This window comes from Mustela lutreola, chromosome 3, assembly GCF_030435805.1.
Source record: "Mustela lutreola isolate mMusLut2 chromosome 3, mMusLut2.pri, whole genome shotgun sequence".
NCBI lineage: Eukaryota > Metazoa > Chordata > Mammalia > Carnivora > Mustelidae > Mustela > Mustela lutreola.
The window spans coordinates 78,665,176-78,682,520 of NC_081292.1; the positions used below are offsets into that span (position 1 = coordinate 78,665,176).

General features: G+C 39.3%; 1 protein-coding gene across 3 annotated transcripts in view; it reads left to right on the plus strand.

Moving 5' to 3' along the window:
- The first annotated feature begins 794 nt into the window (after positions 1-794).
- TCEA1 (transcription elongation factor A1) overlaps positions 795-17,345 on the plus strand; it is a 42,130-nt gene continuing 25,579 nt past the window's right edge. Inside the window, exons 1-4 of one of the 3 annotated variants that reach the window (XM_059166444.1) lie at positions 806-1,118; positions 2,967-3,069; positions 10,841-10,903; positions 17,081-17,186. In XM_059166444.1, the coding sequence (XP_059022427.1) occupies positions 10,883-10,903; positions 17,081-17,186 (127 nt within the window). In that variant the 5' untranslated portion in view covers positions 806-1,118; positions 2,967-3,069; positions 10,841-10,882. Of the gene's footprint in view, positions 1,119-2,966; positions 3,070-10,840; positions 10,904-17,080; positions 17,187-17,345 lie in introns of all 3 variants that reach the window. The other 2 variants (XM_059166443.1, XM_059166442.1) reach the window with 2 other exon arrangements.

The window sequence follows — 17,345 nt, forward strand, 5'->3', positions numbered from 1 at the left end:
GAAGCAGGCGGGGGAGCAGGCTCCCTGCTGAGCAGAGCGCCCGACAGGGGGTTGGATCCCAGAAAGTTGGGATCATGACCATGACCTGAGCGGAAGGCAGAGACTTTAAACCACTGAGCCCACGCAGGCGGTCCATGCCTTTTTTTTTTTTTTTAAGCCTTTTAAGAAATTTATTTATTTGACAGAGAGATCACAAGTAGGCAGAGAGGCAGGGGGGAACAGGCTCCCCGCCGAGCAGAGAGCCCGATGCGGGGCTTGATCCCAGGACCCCGAGATCCTGACCCGAGCCGAAGGCAGAGGCTTTAACCCACTAAACCGCCCAGGCGCCCCGACTTGACTGCCTTTTTTTTTTTTTTAAAGATTTTATTTATTTATTTGATAGAGAAACAGTGAGAGAGAGCATGAGCAAGGAGAAGGTCAGAGAGTGAAGCAGACTCCCCATGGAGCTGGGAGCCTGATGCGGGACTCGATCCCGGGACTCCGGGATCATGACCTGAGCCGAAGGCAGTCGTCCAACCAACTGAGCCACCCAGGCGTCCCCCGACTTGACTGCCTTTAAAGACCGCCCCGGTTTCGCTCTCCAAAACCGCCTCGCTTCAGAGATTGGTGTGTCTCGCAGAATCTGAAGCTCACCCTGGGCGGCGACTGGGCCGGAGGCGCACGCGCGGCAAAACTCGGCCCCGCCTCCTACAGACTTTTACAACGGCCTGGCAGGAAGCCCAGCCACTGGGTTGGCGAGTCAATTCATTGACAGTGCCTCGGTCGATGCCGGTCTGGCGGGCGCCTTGGCGCGCGGCTTCCCAGCGATCGGCTGTCGATTGTCAGTGCCTGCACGGTGCGCGCGGAGCTCGATTGGCGCTGTCTGCGGGGGCGGAGTCGCTATCGCTGCCACCGCCGCCGCTGCCGCGGGCTTGGTTTGTGAGGAAGGGCTTAGGCCCAGGCCTGCTGTGGTGGGCTAGCCCAGGCGCTGGGCTCTTGTCCTGCCGTCCTCTCAGCTCCAACTTCGCCCACTTCCCGACCCAAACGGGCTGGGCACGGGAAGACTTGCGGGAACCATGGAGGATGAAGTGGTCCGCATTGCCAAGAAGATGGACAAGATGGTGCAGAAGAAGAACGCGGTGAGCGAGGCGGGTGGCGCGGGCTGGCCGGGAGGCCGGGCGGCTGGCCGGGAGGCCGGGCGGCTGGCCGGGGCCGGGCGCGTCAGGCTTCGGGCCGGGCTCTCAGGAGTTCTCGGCCCGCCCACGCAGGCCCTCTCTGCGCGGGAAGCCCGCGTGGACCGTACCCGCGTCCTGGGGAGGGCGTCGGGGAGAAGGCAGCGCGGCCTGCGGCGGCCGGCGTTACCATCGGTTCTTGGTACTTCCAAGTGTCTCCTTGCTGGTACGGCGTAGTACATCTAAGGGGGCATTCTCTTACTTTAAACTTGAGGAATTGATTGATTCGCTAATCACCTCTTCAGTTTGGCTTAAGAATTGAAGAGTGTAGAAAAGCCCTTCACAGTTTGAAAGAATTTGTTCTCTTTTCCGTGATCGCTGCCTCACAACTAGAAATAACATCACGTAGAGGTTTGTGAGATGTTTTAGACATCAAACTGGTAAGTTAAGTTTTTTGGATTTTTTTCGAAGAGTAAACATTCACTTGATTTATCTCGTCTACGCTACAGGTTTGTTTAACAATGAAAAAGGTAGAGTCTGCTAGTGCGCTTGGCAAGTCGCTAAACGTTTTTAAAACCTGGATATGGTCAGGTGCTAGTATGTAAACAGCTAGGATGCATTTGGCCAGATGTCATTGCTGGGTACTCTAAGTGGTTTACAGTTAATACCAGTGGCATTATCTTGTTATTGATAAAGGGTTTATGTAAACATGTTTTCTTTGTGGTTTATGTTCTGTATTTTTGTCTACCAGTGTGTGCTACTTTCAGTCCTCTGGTTCAGAGTCAACTGTTTTCAGTTGCGGCTCCATGATTGTCTTCACCTGAATCTGTGCCACGCTGCTCAGTACGTTTTCAGTATCAGCCTACCTGAAACAACTTACTCCTGTCTGTGAAATAAATTCCGTATCAAACTAATGTGAAGGAGAAAAGGGATGCTCTGATTTGTACAGCGCTTTAACATGAAAAAGCATCTGTGCAAACTTCTTTTGAGACTCACAGCACAGCCATTATCGTGTACCTATTTTGCAGAATAAGAAACTGAGCGAGATTAAGTAGTTCACCCACTTAAATTAAGTACTGTGCAATTTGGATTAAGCCACGACCCAGGTTTTCTACTGGACAGCATTCCAAAGCAGAAAATAGTGTTAAACAATGAACTTTTAAGATTTTTGTACGTAGTCTGTTCCTCTTTTAACAGGTGCATTGCTTAGCATGTAATTTCATACTCTGTTAATCAGCATTTGCAATTTTGGCCTTTTAAAGTATTTCCTGTTTGTTTTCGGTTCCAGACATTCATTACCTTTGCCATTTATTTTTCTCATTGATATAGCCTAGTGCAAGTGATGAGATCTGATTATTTGATAAGCTGAACATTTCTGTTACTTTGTTTAAATTGGAAAGTTTTTTCTTTACCTGGAGACATCCCTAGAGTCACACAGTAGAACCTCAGAGGGGAAAAGGGCTTTTGTTGGGTAATTTTTTTCTCTAACTCAGGCTATAATGTGTATCCATTAATCATGTAATGCATTAGCTGTTTCTTTCCTTTCCTTGTAATAGGTGTTTCCTAAAAATGAGTAATTCCTTAGTGGATAAGTATGGAGAAGATCAGTTTGCATTTATTTGCAGTTCTCAAGGTATAAAGGAATAATGATGAGTATGGGGAGAATGAGGATAAACTCCACAGATACTTGTCAAATCTCATTTATCTGATAGTTCAAAACTTGACCAATATGGAAACTTGCCCCTCAAAAAGAAAGATAAAATTGACTGGCTCTTTTATGTTTTTTTCTTCTCCCTTTTCCTGTGTATCTTACAGAAATTCAAATTGGCAAATGAAATAAAGAGAAGGGGAAGTGGTCTGAATGACTCTCCCTCTTTGCCTTCCAAAGCACGTCAACCCACAAATAGCTTTTTAAGAGGTCAGTAATTTCACAGAGGTTGTTCTGGGGGTTGTAGGATCATGGTAGATTTGTTTCTCCCTGTGTGTGTGTGCGTGTGTGTGTGTGTATATGTGTGTGTTTTCCAGATTTTCTCTGTGAGCTTTTAAAAATATTTTTATACTACGAAAAAGTAAACTTTCCTTGAAAAATTGTAGTTTTCCTCTTGAATTGGCAAGTTTAGGTGCTGTTATTGCATATTTTGTTTCATAAAGCATAGGTGTCACATTTAAGTAATAATAAAAACAGCAACCATTCATTGAACTATTATTCTGAGCCAGGCATTCAGCTGAGTACTTATGCCTGGGACAGTTTTACATAAGTAATACCCCATTCTAAAAATAAGGAAATTATTTGGAAACTTAAGTGAATTGTCCTAAGCCAAATAGCTAGAAAGTGGGCAGATGAAGACGTGAATCTAAATCTGTTTTGCTCAAAGTGCTACTCTTTTCAAGTGCAGTGTCTCTTTAGAAGACCCTTTTTTTGGAACAGTTAGGTGAATATAAGACCAGGAAGTAAGGGTATTTGCTGTTCTTGGGGAAGCAGCTTTCCCTAGATCCCCAATCAGTATCCTGACCCTAGAACTATCCAGAATGTTGCACTATGTGTATACTTGGTCTTAAACAGTATTAGCAGTTTTATAAGTGTATACTCTGAGGTTTTGATGAACCACATAACTTAGTTTCAAATTTTCAAGTATTAACTGCTTTTTAGGTCATTTTAACTTTTTTTAAAATTAATGTCATTTTGACTTGATGTCAGTAAGCAAGTCTGACTCCTAATTTGAGTTCAAATCTTGACTCTTCTGAACTTTAACAGATCTTAGGCAAGTTCCTTAACATTTCTAAAACCACTTGAGGTGGTTTTTTTTGTGTGTGTGTGTGTGTGTGGTTTTTTTGTTTGTTTGTTTGTTTTTTGTAGTAAACTGGAGATAATATAGTAAATTAGATGAATCTTAAGAGTCCTTAAGATATGGTAAGGGCTAAAAAACCTTGTATATTGTTTTTATAAAGGATTTATTACGTGATTTTAGAGGGAGTAAGGTAACTTAGAATTTTCGGATTCATGGATTTTGTCAGTGGTGTTGAGCTTTGTTTTTTCTTCATTGAAGGCTCAGGGTTGAGTAGAATTAAATTGTTGGGAGAGAAATTGAACTTAGATGTTAGAAATACTAGGAACTGGGATACTTGGAATGTGTGAATTTCTAAGTCTTATAACTGGGTTGAAGAAAAAAAATTTTGGTTTTCATATCAGAGTTAGATTAATTAGTATATATTGAGATTTAGAATGACTACACAATTTTTTTAACAGCCTTATTGAAATACACAGTACTGTTCTCTCTTTTAAAGTGTACAATTCAGGGCGCCTGGGTGGCTCAGTGGGTTAAGCCACTGCCTTCGGCTCAGGTCGTGATCTCAGGGTCCTGGGATCGAGTCCCGCATCGGGCTCTCTGCTCGGCAGGGAGCCTGCTTCCTCCTCTCTCTCTCTGCCTGCCTCTCTGCCTACTTGTAATCTCTGTCTGTCAAATAAATAAATAAAAAATCTTTAAAAAAAAAAAAAATAAAGTGTACAATTCAGTGGTTTTAGTTTATTCACAGATTTCTACAGCTATCCACACACTATCTAATTTAGGAACACTTTCATAACTCCAGAAAAGAAACCTGTACCCATTAAGTGGTCACCATATATCTGTGCTACCACCACCGCCCCCACCCCACCAAAATGTTTTCTGTCTCTATGGATTTACTATTCTGGGCATTTCATATAAATGGAATCATACAATATGTATTCTTTTGTAACAGACCTCTTTCACTTAGTGTTTTTAGGATTCGTCTGTGTTACAGCAGGTATCAGTACTTCATTCCTTTGTATTACTGAACAGCACTACTGTACTGGTGGAGGTATCTTGCATTTTGTTTGTCATTTGTTGGACATTTTGGGCTGTTTCCATTTTTTGGTTATTATGAATAATGCTGCTTAGAATATTCTTGTGCAGGTGTTTGTGTAGACATATTTTTTTTTCTCTTGGATATATACCTAGGAGTAGAATTGCTGGGTTGTATGATAACTGTGTTTAACTTTTTGAGGAATTGCCAAACTGTTTTCCAAAGTTGCCGCACCATTTTACATTCTTAACAGCAATGGATGAGGGTTACCACGTCTTTATCAACACTTGTTATTTTGTCTTTTATGATTATAGCCATCACAGTGGATGTGAAGAGGTAGCTCATTGTGATTTTGATTTGCATTTCTCTGATGACTGATGATGGTGAACGTTTTTCACTTTTTGCTGGCTATTTTTGTATGTTTGGGGAAATGTTTGTTCAGATCCTTTGCCCATTTTTAAACTGAGTATTTGTATTGAATTGTAAGAATTCTTTATATTCTGAATACTAGACTCTTATCAGAGACAGGATTTGTATGTATTGTCTCCCATTCTGTGGGTTATCTTTTTACACTCTTTGATAGTGTCTTTTTGAAGTTCAAAAGCTTTCATTTTTTATGAAGTCAAATTTATTTCCTTTCATTGCTTGTCCTTTTGGTTGAGAATAACTACAAATTTGAGATGACATAGTAAAATTATAATTATTAGTTTATAGTGATGTTGCTGAGCCATAATAAAAATATTTACAGTGTTTCCTTTTTTTTTAGATTTTTTTTTTAACAACTTTATTTATTTATTTGACAGAGATCACAAGTAGGCAGAGAGGCAGGCAGAGAGTGAGAGGGAAGCGGGCTTCCCGCTGAGCAGAGAGCCCAATGTGGGGCTTGATCCCAGGACCCTTAGATCGTGACCTGAGCAGAGGCCTTAACCCACTGAGCTACCCAGGTGCCCCTTAAGATTTTCTTCATGAGAGAGAGAGTGGCCATAAGCAGGGGGAGTGGGAGGGAGAGCGAGAACCTGGCTCCCTGCTGAGCAGAGAGCCCAACATGGGGCTTGATCCCTTGTCTCTGGGATCATGAACTGAGCCAACGTTGACGCTTACCCAACTGAGCCACCCAGGTATCTTTGGAGCTTTTATTTTAAAAACACATTCATACAAACACAAATACCACCCAGGTACCCCTCCTTTTTTTTTTTTTTTTTAAAGATTTCATTTATTTGAGAGAGAGCATGAGAAAGGGGGAGAATCAGAGGGGGAAGCAGACTTCCTGCTGAGTGGGGAACCTGATCTAAGATTCGATCCTGGGGTTTGATCCTGGGACTTTGGGTTCATGACCTGAGCCGAAGGCAGTCTCCTAACCAACTGAGCCACACAGGTGCCCAGTGTTTCCTTTTTAAATAGCACCTTAAGTTTTTAAATCTTGGAATCTCCTAATTCTGAGGTGTTTCAGTTGATTGAGCTTAAGTAATGCTCACTTAAAATGCTGGCTTATGGCTCTTTGAGGATATTGTTATGATGGGGGTAGATATATTTTTTATTTCTTTGTACATCTTATCAACCATCTCCTGTGTGTCAGGTACTCTATTTCAATACTTCATAGTGTTATGTTACTCCATTTGACCATTTTAACTGTTTTAGGTCAGTGTATTATGCTCTCATACATATAAAGAAGCTGAAGCTTGGAAAGGGTAAACAACATTCCCAGGATCTTATAATTAGGAAATGGCAGTATATATATCTCATGTTCTTCATTGTATATTCTGTGTTGCTTCCTCTTCCTTATGTCTCCTTGAGGAGAAGGATGTTTTTACCCTATATGAGCTTGTGTATGCTGAATGCTCAGTACAAATTTGAATACCATATTTTGTAAAAGTACTTGTTTCTGATGATAGTACCAGCCATGTAATAAAGTCATGTTATAGCTGTTTATTATTCAGCCAGTTTGTGAACTAAATTTGACTCTGGAAGATAAGGTAGAATCTTTCTTTCTCTTGCATCATTATCTGTAGGAGATGCTGCAAGCTAATAGATTTGACCTTTAGAGGCAGGTGATGATTGGGGAAGGATAGAACATAGTTTCTTGTTCGGCAGTGCTATTCACCCCAGCTCACGGATTAGAACTACTCCCAGTGGACCTATGAAATGGAGAGAACAGTGGTGTGAGGGTCAGGAGATTATAATTCTTATTCTTTTATATTACCTATCAGTTGGCCAAGTTACTTTCCTTTTCTGAGTTTGCTTCTTTGTATAATTTAGGGTTTGAAGTAGATGCTCAAAGATTTATGTTTATTTTAAATTCCCTGTAGTCAGAAAGGATTTCTGTCTTGCTCATTATCATATCCTCAGAGTTTCGTATACAGTTAACAAGTATTTGTTGAGAAGCGGTAAGTGTAACTTGACAGAACTGGGTAGGTCTCACCCTTTTTAGTTAGTAATAATCATATGACTGTGGAAGTTTCTAAATTATCTGGGTTTTCAGTTCCCCTTCTGTAAAATGATTACCTGCTTCTATAGGGTTTATTGTGAACATGAAATAATACATATATAAAGTATTTAACAGTCCTTGGCACATAGTAATATTCAAAGAAGCTTTTGTCATTGAATTAATATATGATCATCTGCTTTTGCCTTTTTGCTCATTCAGATCATCATATTTATTTCTTAAAGAACTTTGAGATATCCATCTTATTTGACTAGAGCGTAATGTAATTATGAGAAAGGTCATAGTTTCATCCCTTGAATATTATTTAGCTTTTTCTTCTTCCATAGCTTGTATTTCTGACTCCAGTCTCTCCAAAGACATCTGTGTAAAAGGAGAGTGTGGGGAAATTAATGCAAATCTATCTATTGCTTCTACTTGGAAAACAGCTTAAAACTTACATCACATTGCTGATGTGTTAGAAGAATCAACTTTATACATGATAGCATTTTGTAAGTCTAAGGACTCCTAGAAGTGTGATTCTTTATCTTCCTTTCTAATTAGTCCTAGGTAATGGATCAGAAAGTCCATGGAGACATGGGTAGAAGAAAAATGTCTATGGTAGTTGTAAGATACAAGTCTACAATCTCCTAATCAAAACCTTTAGAGCCTGATATATTTGAGAATTCCTCAATTTTCAGATTTTATTAAGATAATATGATACATATATCATATATCCTAAGCGGATCTGGGCTGTTTCCATTAATCAGACATTAACATTTCTATAGTGAAATGTAGTATTCTCTCATGAAGTGGGATATATAGAACATAAATGACTTTACATATGTAAATTATGTAGATTAGGTGTTGCTGGCAAATGAGTTTATTGAAAATCTGTAAGAAATCTTGATTTTCTTTTTAAAGATTTTATTTAATTATTTGACACACAGAGAGAGGGCATGGACATGCACAGGCAGGAGAAGTGGGAGAGGGAGGAACCTGATGTGGGGCTTGATCCCAGGACATTGAGATCACGACCTGAGCTGAAGGTAGATGCTTAACTGACTGAGCCACCCAGGGGCCCTGTGAAATCTTGATTTTCAAAGGGTTTGATTTTTGGATTTGCAGATGGGGGATTGAAGATCCCATTTCCTCACTGAGATGTCATTCCTGTAGAAATTCCTGATTACTAGTAAATTTAGTCAATGTTAGTTTTCTTATCTAGCAACTATATTGTTTCACTGTTTTTGGTTACCTCTAAATGAAAAGAATTTGTAGAATTTTAAAATCAGAAGGAATCTTTGAGCAGTATATCATTCAAGTCCTTCATAATAACCTGTTTCATAATTGCTATTGAACTTAAGTTTTTTTTTTTAAAGATTTTATTTTTATTATTTATTTGACAGAGAGAGATCACAGTAGACAGAGAGGCAGGCAGAGAGAGAGAGAGGGAAGCAGGCTCCCCGCTGAGCAGAGAGCCCGATGCGGGACTCGATCCCAGGACCCTGAGATCATGACCTGAGCCGAAGGCAGCGGCTTAACCCACTGAGCCACCCAGGCACCCTGAACTTAAGTTTTTATTTATGAGGTACTGAGTGAAATTAAAATGATAGATATGTTTATTACCAGAAGAAAAGTTAATACATTTTTATTTTCCACAGCCAAGTCTGATGTCTCAATTTTAAATGGAAAAATTGACCGGAAGCCTCTATTCAATTTTATATTTAAGAAATTTGGTACCATAAGTTTCCATGCTTATTTCTTCCTTTGGGGTGCATAATGAGGGGCGTTCTCTGGGGCTTTCTATTTTCCTGGGATATGCTGTGTTTCACTGATTCATAGGCTGCCTAGTTTTCATATTTTAACATTGGAGAAAGTGGAATGAATTACACATATATTGTCAACCAGATGGTTCTTGGAATCTAGTTTCACAGGCAGAATATCAAACCCAGCATCAGCATTTTCAATGTGTCAGTGGCTTAGAAGAAACTCTGAAAAACATTAGTGGAGTGCTTGTTCTTTGAACCTCAAGGAACCAAATGGTTGAAGAGCAGTGGGGTGAAAAACAACTAGCTCTACATGCACTTCAAAGCCAGCTAAGAGCTAATTTAGCTCTTTGATGGATTTTTTTTATGAAATGCTGCATTACTAGTGTTTTTGACACAACCTTTGGTGGGATAAAAACATATTGAATCTGAGTCAGTAAGTTATTCATAAGCATTAAGGACTCCAAACGTGACATAGTTTTAGAAACAACTTAGCCAATTTATTTTGCTTATATTTTTCTTTTATATATGTAAAAGGTGATACATGATAAAAATTTCAACTCCGAAAGAGTTAAAAAACTAGAAAACAGTGATAATACTGTGCCATAGTTTAATATTTTTTCTTTATTAGTGGCATATAGACTAATGATGTGTCTAAATATAGTACAGTGAGTATTTGACTAAATAAAATATGACTAAGTGACTATTTTTTAAAAATTTTTAAAAATATGTTTATTTATTTATTCGACAGACAGAGATCACAAGTAGGCAGAGAGGCAGGCAGAGAGAGAGGAGGCTCCCTGCTGATCAGGGAGCCTGATGCAGGGCTCAATCCCAGCACCCTGGGACTATGACCTTAGCCGAAGGCAGAGCCTTCAACCCACTGAGCTACCCAGGCGCCCCTAAATGACTGTATTGTATGAAATATGATAAATTGGAATATTTGGCCATAGGTATAGGTGATGCTGTTGCTTCTTATTTCATTCCTTTTTAAACTTTAGGTGGTTTATGTAATTCTTCTAGGAGCCTTATTTTGTTCCATCTTCATCATCAATGTGCGAGCCTTTGATTCTAGATGGCAGTGGACAGGACTGTGAGCTTAACATCTTAATTCTGAGTTTTCTCTCAGAATTTGCTTTTTCCTACTTTGTAAGAATCAGGTAGACAGCAGTGTTTTTGTGACAGACTGGGAAGATACAGAGAGACCTCAAGAGAATTCTAGTACAGATAGGTCCTTTCCCACTCTCCTTGTGTGTGAGTGAATGCTAGAGGTGCTGCAACATCTTTGGACCTCCATTCCCACTTTCTTGGGGTTGGCTCCTTAATGAGATAGGTGTTCTCTATGGAAACTTGGGATGTGTTATGTCACCATAGTAGGAAACCCAATTCAGATTTCTAATTGGGACACATAAATACTGTATGTAAAATGAACTTTAACAAAGCAGTACTTAATAAGTGCTGATCATAACCCAGTAAATGGATTTTCTATTTCTTTAATGAGTTACAACCATTATTTGGAAAACACTACCTCTCTTTCCCTTTCTCCCTTTTATAAATACACTATTCCCACATGAATAAGTGAGCCATAGTGAGTTGTGGATAGGAAAACATAAATTTAAATCTCTAGTTAGTCTTTGCTTTGTCAGCTGGGAAGTTCAATATACAATTATTTTGTTTTATAGGCTGGAGCATTGGATCTACTGAAGGAGCTTAAGAATATTCCCATGACCCTGGAATTACTACAGGTAGGTGCTAATCTGTTTCATGATTTGAATAGATAATTGTCATACAATACCAAAACATTTTTAATACCATTAACTTTTTTGTATTGTCCTGTTACAGTGTTCTGGGCTTTTTTAAAGATGACAACATAAATCAATAATCTACTAAATTACCACTATAGAAAAATGTTGCCTTCCTCAAAAAGAATAAAACCTGAATCTCCCAAGTTTGAAATCTTACTGTGAAAGGAAATGAAGTTGGATTCTTGGCCCTGATTTGATCTCCCTAAATCTCACTTTCTTGGTCTGTTATTGATAGCTGCTGCCAGCATGAAGCTAGCCTCTGGGGTACCTTTGAGTTGTCAGTCTTTATTTCTCCCCAGTTGTACCCCTTCTTCTGCCCTAGGCAAGCACTAATCAGTCTACCTTTTGTCTCTTTAGATTTACCTATTCCAGAGATTTCATATAAATGAAGCCATACATTATCTGACCTTTTGGTTCTGGCTCCCCCGCCCCCTTTTTTTTTTTAAGTTTTTTCTTTTAAATTTTAAGTGAGCTTAAATGTGGGCCTTGAACTCATGACTCCCAAGATCAGGAGTCACATGCTCTATCACCTGAGTCAGTGAGGCGCCTGTCTGGCTGCTTTTACTTAGCATAATCCTCAAGTTTCATCTGTGTTGTAGCATGTATTGGTACTTTATACCTTTTTCTGGCTAAATAATACTCCATTGTATGGATATACTACATTTTGTTTATCCATTTGTCAGTTGATGGGCATTTGGGTTATTTCTCTTATTTTGGTTGTTATGACTCTTGCTTTGCACATTCATATATAGGTTTGTGTGTTTCTGTTTCTCTTGGGTAGAGATCTGAAAGAGTGGAAACGATGAGTCATAAGGTAACTTTGTGTTGAATATTTTGAGGACCTGCCAGACTGCTTTCCCAAGTGACTGTACCATTTTGCATTTCCAACAGCAAGTAAATGAAGGTTCTAGTTTATCCACATTCTTGTCAACACTTGTTATTATCTTTGAGTATACCTATCTTAGTGGGTGTGAAGTGATATCTCATTGTGGTATTGATTTCCATTTTCCTAATGACTAATTATGTTGAACATCTTTTCATATACTTCTTAACCATTCATATGTTTTCTTTGGAGAAATGTCATTTCAGAGCTTTTGCCTGTTTTTCAGTTGGATAGTTTTTTTTTTTTTTTTAAAGATTTTATTTACTTATTTGACAGACAGAGATCTCAAGTAGGCCGAGAGGCAGGCAGAGAGAGAGAGGAGGAAACAGGCTCCCTGCTGAGCAGAGAGCCCGCCCCAATGCGGGGCACTGAAGGCAGAGGCTTTAACCCGCTGAGCCACCCAGGCGCCCTGATAATTTTATTTTTTATTAACTAATTTGTAATCGTTCTTTATACATTCTAGATACAAGTCCCTTAGTCATATATAGGATTTGCAAATATTATCTCCTATTCTGTGGGTTATTTTTACTTTCTTAGTGATGTTCTTTGAAGCACAAAAGTTTTAAATTTTGTTGTAGTGTGATTTGTCTGTTTTCTTTGGTTGCTTGTGCTTTAGATGTCAAATCTCAGTTACTTAACTCAAGGTTAACAAAAATTTATTCCTTTTTTTAGGGGGGGCTCTTTTTTAGTTCTCTGATTCATTTTGAGTTAATTTTCTTGTGGTATAAAGAAGTCCAATTTCAGGGCGCCTGGGTGGCTCAGTGGGTTAAGCCACTGCCTTCGGCTCAGGTCATGATCTCAGGGTCCTGGGATCGAGTCCCGCATCGGGCTCTCTGCTCAGCAGGGAGTCTGCTTCCTTCTCTCTCTCTCTCTGCCTGCCTCTCTGCCTACTTGTGATCTCTCTCTGTCAAATAAATAAATAAAATCTTAAAAAAAAAAAATTAAAAAAAAAAAGAAGTCCAATTTCATTCTTTTACATATGGATATCTACTTGTTTACTTTTTAATATTCTTCTGTCTAATGAATTATCTTGACATCCTTATTGAAAATGACAAAAAATGGAAGAGTTTATTTCTGGGTTCTTAAGTCTGTTCCATTAATTTGCATGTCTCTCTTTATATAGGACCACGTTGTCTTGATTATTGTAGTTTTGTAGTAAGTTTTGAATTTGGTAATTGTGAGTCCTTCAAGTTTATTCTTCAAGATTGTTTTGGCTATTCTGAATCCCTTGTATTTCTGTATGAACTTTAGAATAAACTTACCAGTTTCTAAAAGTCTTTTTTTTTCTTTTTAAAGATTTTATTTATTTATTTGACAGCAAGAGAGAGAGATCACGAATAGGCCGAGAAGCAGGCAGAGAGAGGAGGGAAGCAGGCTCCCTGCTGAGCAGAGAGCCCGATGCAGGGCTTGGTCCCAGGACCCTGAGATCATAACCTGAACCGAAGGCAGATGCTTAACCCACTGAGCCATCCAGGCGCCCCAGCCTATCAGTTTCTACACAAAAGGCAGCTGGGATTTTAGTAGGGGTTGCATGGAATCTATAGTTGGATTTTATTAGTATTGCAGTCCAAACATGTAAGCCTTATGATCCATGAATATGGGATACCTTTCTATTTATTTTGGTCGTTAATTTCTTTCCACAGTGTTTTTAGTAGCTTTATATTTTTTTCCTTTAAGATTTAGTGGCTATTGGGGCACCTGGGTGGCTCAGTGGGTTAAAGGCTCTGCCTTCGGCTCAGGTCATAATCCCAGGGTTCTAGGATCCAGCACCGCATCAGACTCTCTGCTCAGCAGGGAGCCTGCTTCCCCTCTCTGCCTGCCCTCTCTGCCTACTTGTGATCTCTGTCTGTCAAATAAATAAATAAAATCTTAAAAAAAAAAAGATTTAGTGGCTATCTTAAATCATCTTGGGAAGAACTCATGAGTGATCATAAAGATGATTCTTCTTCTAGAACATACAAGTCGGCTTAGTTCCCATGATGTTGACAGTGTCTCTCTTTTAAAAAAAATTTTTTTTTTTTTAAATTTATTTGACAGACAGAGATCACAAGTAGGCAGAGAGGCAGGCAGAGAGAGGAAGGAAAGCAGGCTCCCTGCTGAGCAGAGAGCCCGATGCGGGGCTCAATCCCAGGACCCTGAGATCATGACCTGAGCTGAAAGCAGAGGCTTCAACCCACTGAGCCACGCAGGCACCCCCTGACAGTGTCTCTTAATCTCACTACTCATTCCTTTCTGCCTTACTGCAAATGTGCAGCTGATTCCCTAAGTCTGCTTAATGCCTTCCCCATCTTTCCAAGGGAGTGTCTTTCTTTTTTCAAAATTTTTTTTATTTCTAAGATTTTGTTTATTTATTTGATAGAGAGAGAGCAGATGTGCACAAGCAGGGAGAGTGGCAGGCAGATGCAGAGGGAGAGGGAGAACCAGTCTCCCTGCTCAACAGAGAGCCTGTTGTGGGGCTCCATTCTGGGATCAGAACCTTGGGATCATGACCTGAGCCCAAGGTAGACACTTAGCCTGGGCCACCCAGGTACCCACCAAGGTAGCATCTTTCTAATTGCAGAATTGGTGTTCTATAAATCAGATGGCCAGACATGGGCAAAGCATACATTTTCTGTCTAGAATTTCACAATGTATAATTGATCTCAAAAACCTTCATTAGTTTTGGAGCCAAGAAGCATTTTAACTCTGTAGTTCTTTTTTGTTTGTTTGCATTATTTATTTATTAATTTTAAAGTTTTTATTTATTTATTTATTTGAGAGAAAGAGAGCTCATGCACAAGTAGGGGGAGGGGCAGAGAGAGAATGAGAAGTAGACTTTGCTGAGCAGGGAACCCCATGCAGGGCTCAATCCCTGGACCTGAGCTAGAGGCAGATGCTTAACCGATGACAGCCACCCAGGTGCCTCAGCTCTACAATCTTTTTTTTTTTTTTTTTTAAAGAATTTATTTATTTATTTGACAGAGAGAGATCACAAGTAGGCAGAGAGACAGGCAGAGAGAGAGAGGAGGAAGCAGACTCCCCGCTGAGCAGAGAGCCCGATGCGGGACTCGATCCCAGGACCCTGGGATCATGACCTGAGCCTAAGGCAGCGGCTTAACCCACTGAGCCACTCAGGCGCCCCTCAGCTCTACAATCTTAATGTTATTTGAGCACACAACACTTTTTTTTTATAGGCCACCTGTTAAATCCTGTAAATTATAGTATACTGATTTTAGGAAAAATCCAGAATCCAGAGAATTCTTAGAGGTACATCTAGAATTGGTTATCAAAGTAATACAGCTTAATAATCCTTTCCTCTGTCTAGTTTCTTCTACTGTTCCCCAAATACCCTTTTTAAAATGGAGGAAAAACCTACTCAGATCTTTGTCAGTCTACCTTAGCAGTCTCATTTCTTACTATTTTTTGACTAGATGATCTCTTCCTTAAATAAGCATGTTTGTTACAGATGCTTAGTCTCCATGTGGGTTTTCATGGGGTTTAAGCAGGAAATTATTGACTCTTTAGTGATGAAAACATCCCTGTGACAATTAAGCAATCACGCACAGCACACAATTTGTTCATGCTCTCCTTATATCTTTGCTTGCCTCTCCTTCCTAAAATCTCATTTTCTTTGCCAGTCTATATAAACTGCAAGCTTCAGAACTATGTTAGTAACTCAGATGATTTCCCTGACTCATTCCAAAAGTAGGTTTTTGTCTAGGTTGGTGGGGTAGGTTGTGGGCTGGTAGTGAGGAAGAGCTGTGAATGGGTGCTGGAGGAGTGCTGAAGGCATCAGAATAAGAAGCCAGACCTAACACTTGGTATGGTGGCTGTAAGTGCAAGCCTGGCTTCTAAGCAGTTAGCTGCATCCAGTAGGACAGCTCTGGGTCCACACAGTTGTAGGCTATGCCATGCAGCCCAGGCGCTTGCTTCTGGAAAGTTTTCTGTATCGAAGTGTTAGAAAAGTTCTAAAAAGTTTTAAAGTTCTCAAAGTATTTTTTTCCCTAAAAAAAGTTCTGAGAGCATTTTGTTAAAGCAATAAACCTCTTTCTTTGGGGGAAAACCCTCCCAAAACATTAATCATAAAACATTTTTGGATTTTAGAATTGCAGAGTCCCCTTTATCTTTCTACTATGAAACCTTATCTGCATTGCGTAGCCTTCCATAGGTCTAACGTAGGCCATTCCAGCCAAACACATGCTCTAAATTCTTGAACCAATTTCTGTCTTGAATCTCTTTGTTGAGAAGACTGGATAATTTAGCAGGAAACCATAAGTACACAATTATTATTCTGTCTTAAAGTTTATAGCAGGGATTCCCCCCCTTTTTTGCCACTAACAATTCCTTTTGTTTTTTTTCTTCCATTGACTGTATGTTTTGAAAGATTGTCTACTAACAACTTGAACTTACTAAATAATTTACCATTTTTTATTTATCATCCTTAATTGGCCTGTCATAGCTTTTGTGTTCTTTGAGCACAATTTGAAAACCATTGATGTACAGGAAAGAGCATGGACTTTGGGGGTGGGCAGACCTGCATTAAAATCCCAGCTTTACCAATTAGTAATATTGCTGGACAAGTAGGGATAATGATCTCAACTTCATAGGGTTGTTAGGAAGATTAATGAATATATGGATGCTCCCAGCATAATCCTGGGCATAAGAATAATAATATTTCCGCATGATGTATTACTGTATTCTCTGAAGTCCATTTTAATTTCTGTGATTATTTGTGGGTTTGGGCAAAAAAATGCTTTTAAGCCTCTATCGATGGTAATATTTGGGTATTTTCATTGAAGTCCCAGCAGGTGATTTATGGAGTAATCTATGTTGAAGAATATATAGAAACAAAGAAGTGCATATATTAGTCATGATTGCTTCAGGATGGCCTACATATAAATACAAACATTTTATGTTTTATTCTTTGAGAGATATGGAAAGACTGATTTCATTTTACTGGTTAACCAGCCTTATTATAATAGCAACTTATATGCTTACAGATCTCTATGGTAATAACCTCGATGAGTCCAGTATTTGATCTAAAGACGCATGTATCTTAATTCTATCGTATATAAGAATATGTGTGTGTATGTGTGTGTGTGTGTGTATATAATATACAAGAATATATTAATATAGTTTCAAAGAATTTAAACAACTGAGGTTTTTTGTCACAGGAAAATGGGAAAGAAGAAAATGAAACACTAAAGTGTCTGAAATAAATGACTTATACAAATTTTTTTGTCATTGTCTTGCAGTCCACAAGAATTGGAATGTCAGTAAATGCTATTCGCAAGCAGAGTACAGATGAAGAAGTTACATCTTTAGCAAAGTCTCTCATCAAATCCTGGAAAAAGTTATTAGGTATAATTGATCTTCTCTTATATATATTTATGATCTGGCTTACTCAAACATTTGGTATTTGCATTTTTTTCTGTTTAAATATATAAATGTGTTGAAATGGATGCCTTATATTAAGAGAGAGGGGCATTAGTCTGACATCCCTGAGGGTTTTACTTTTTT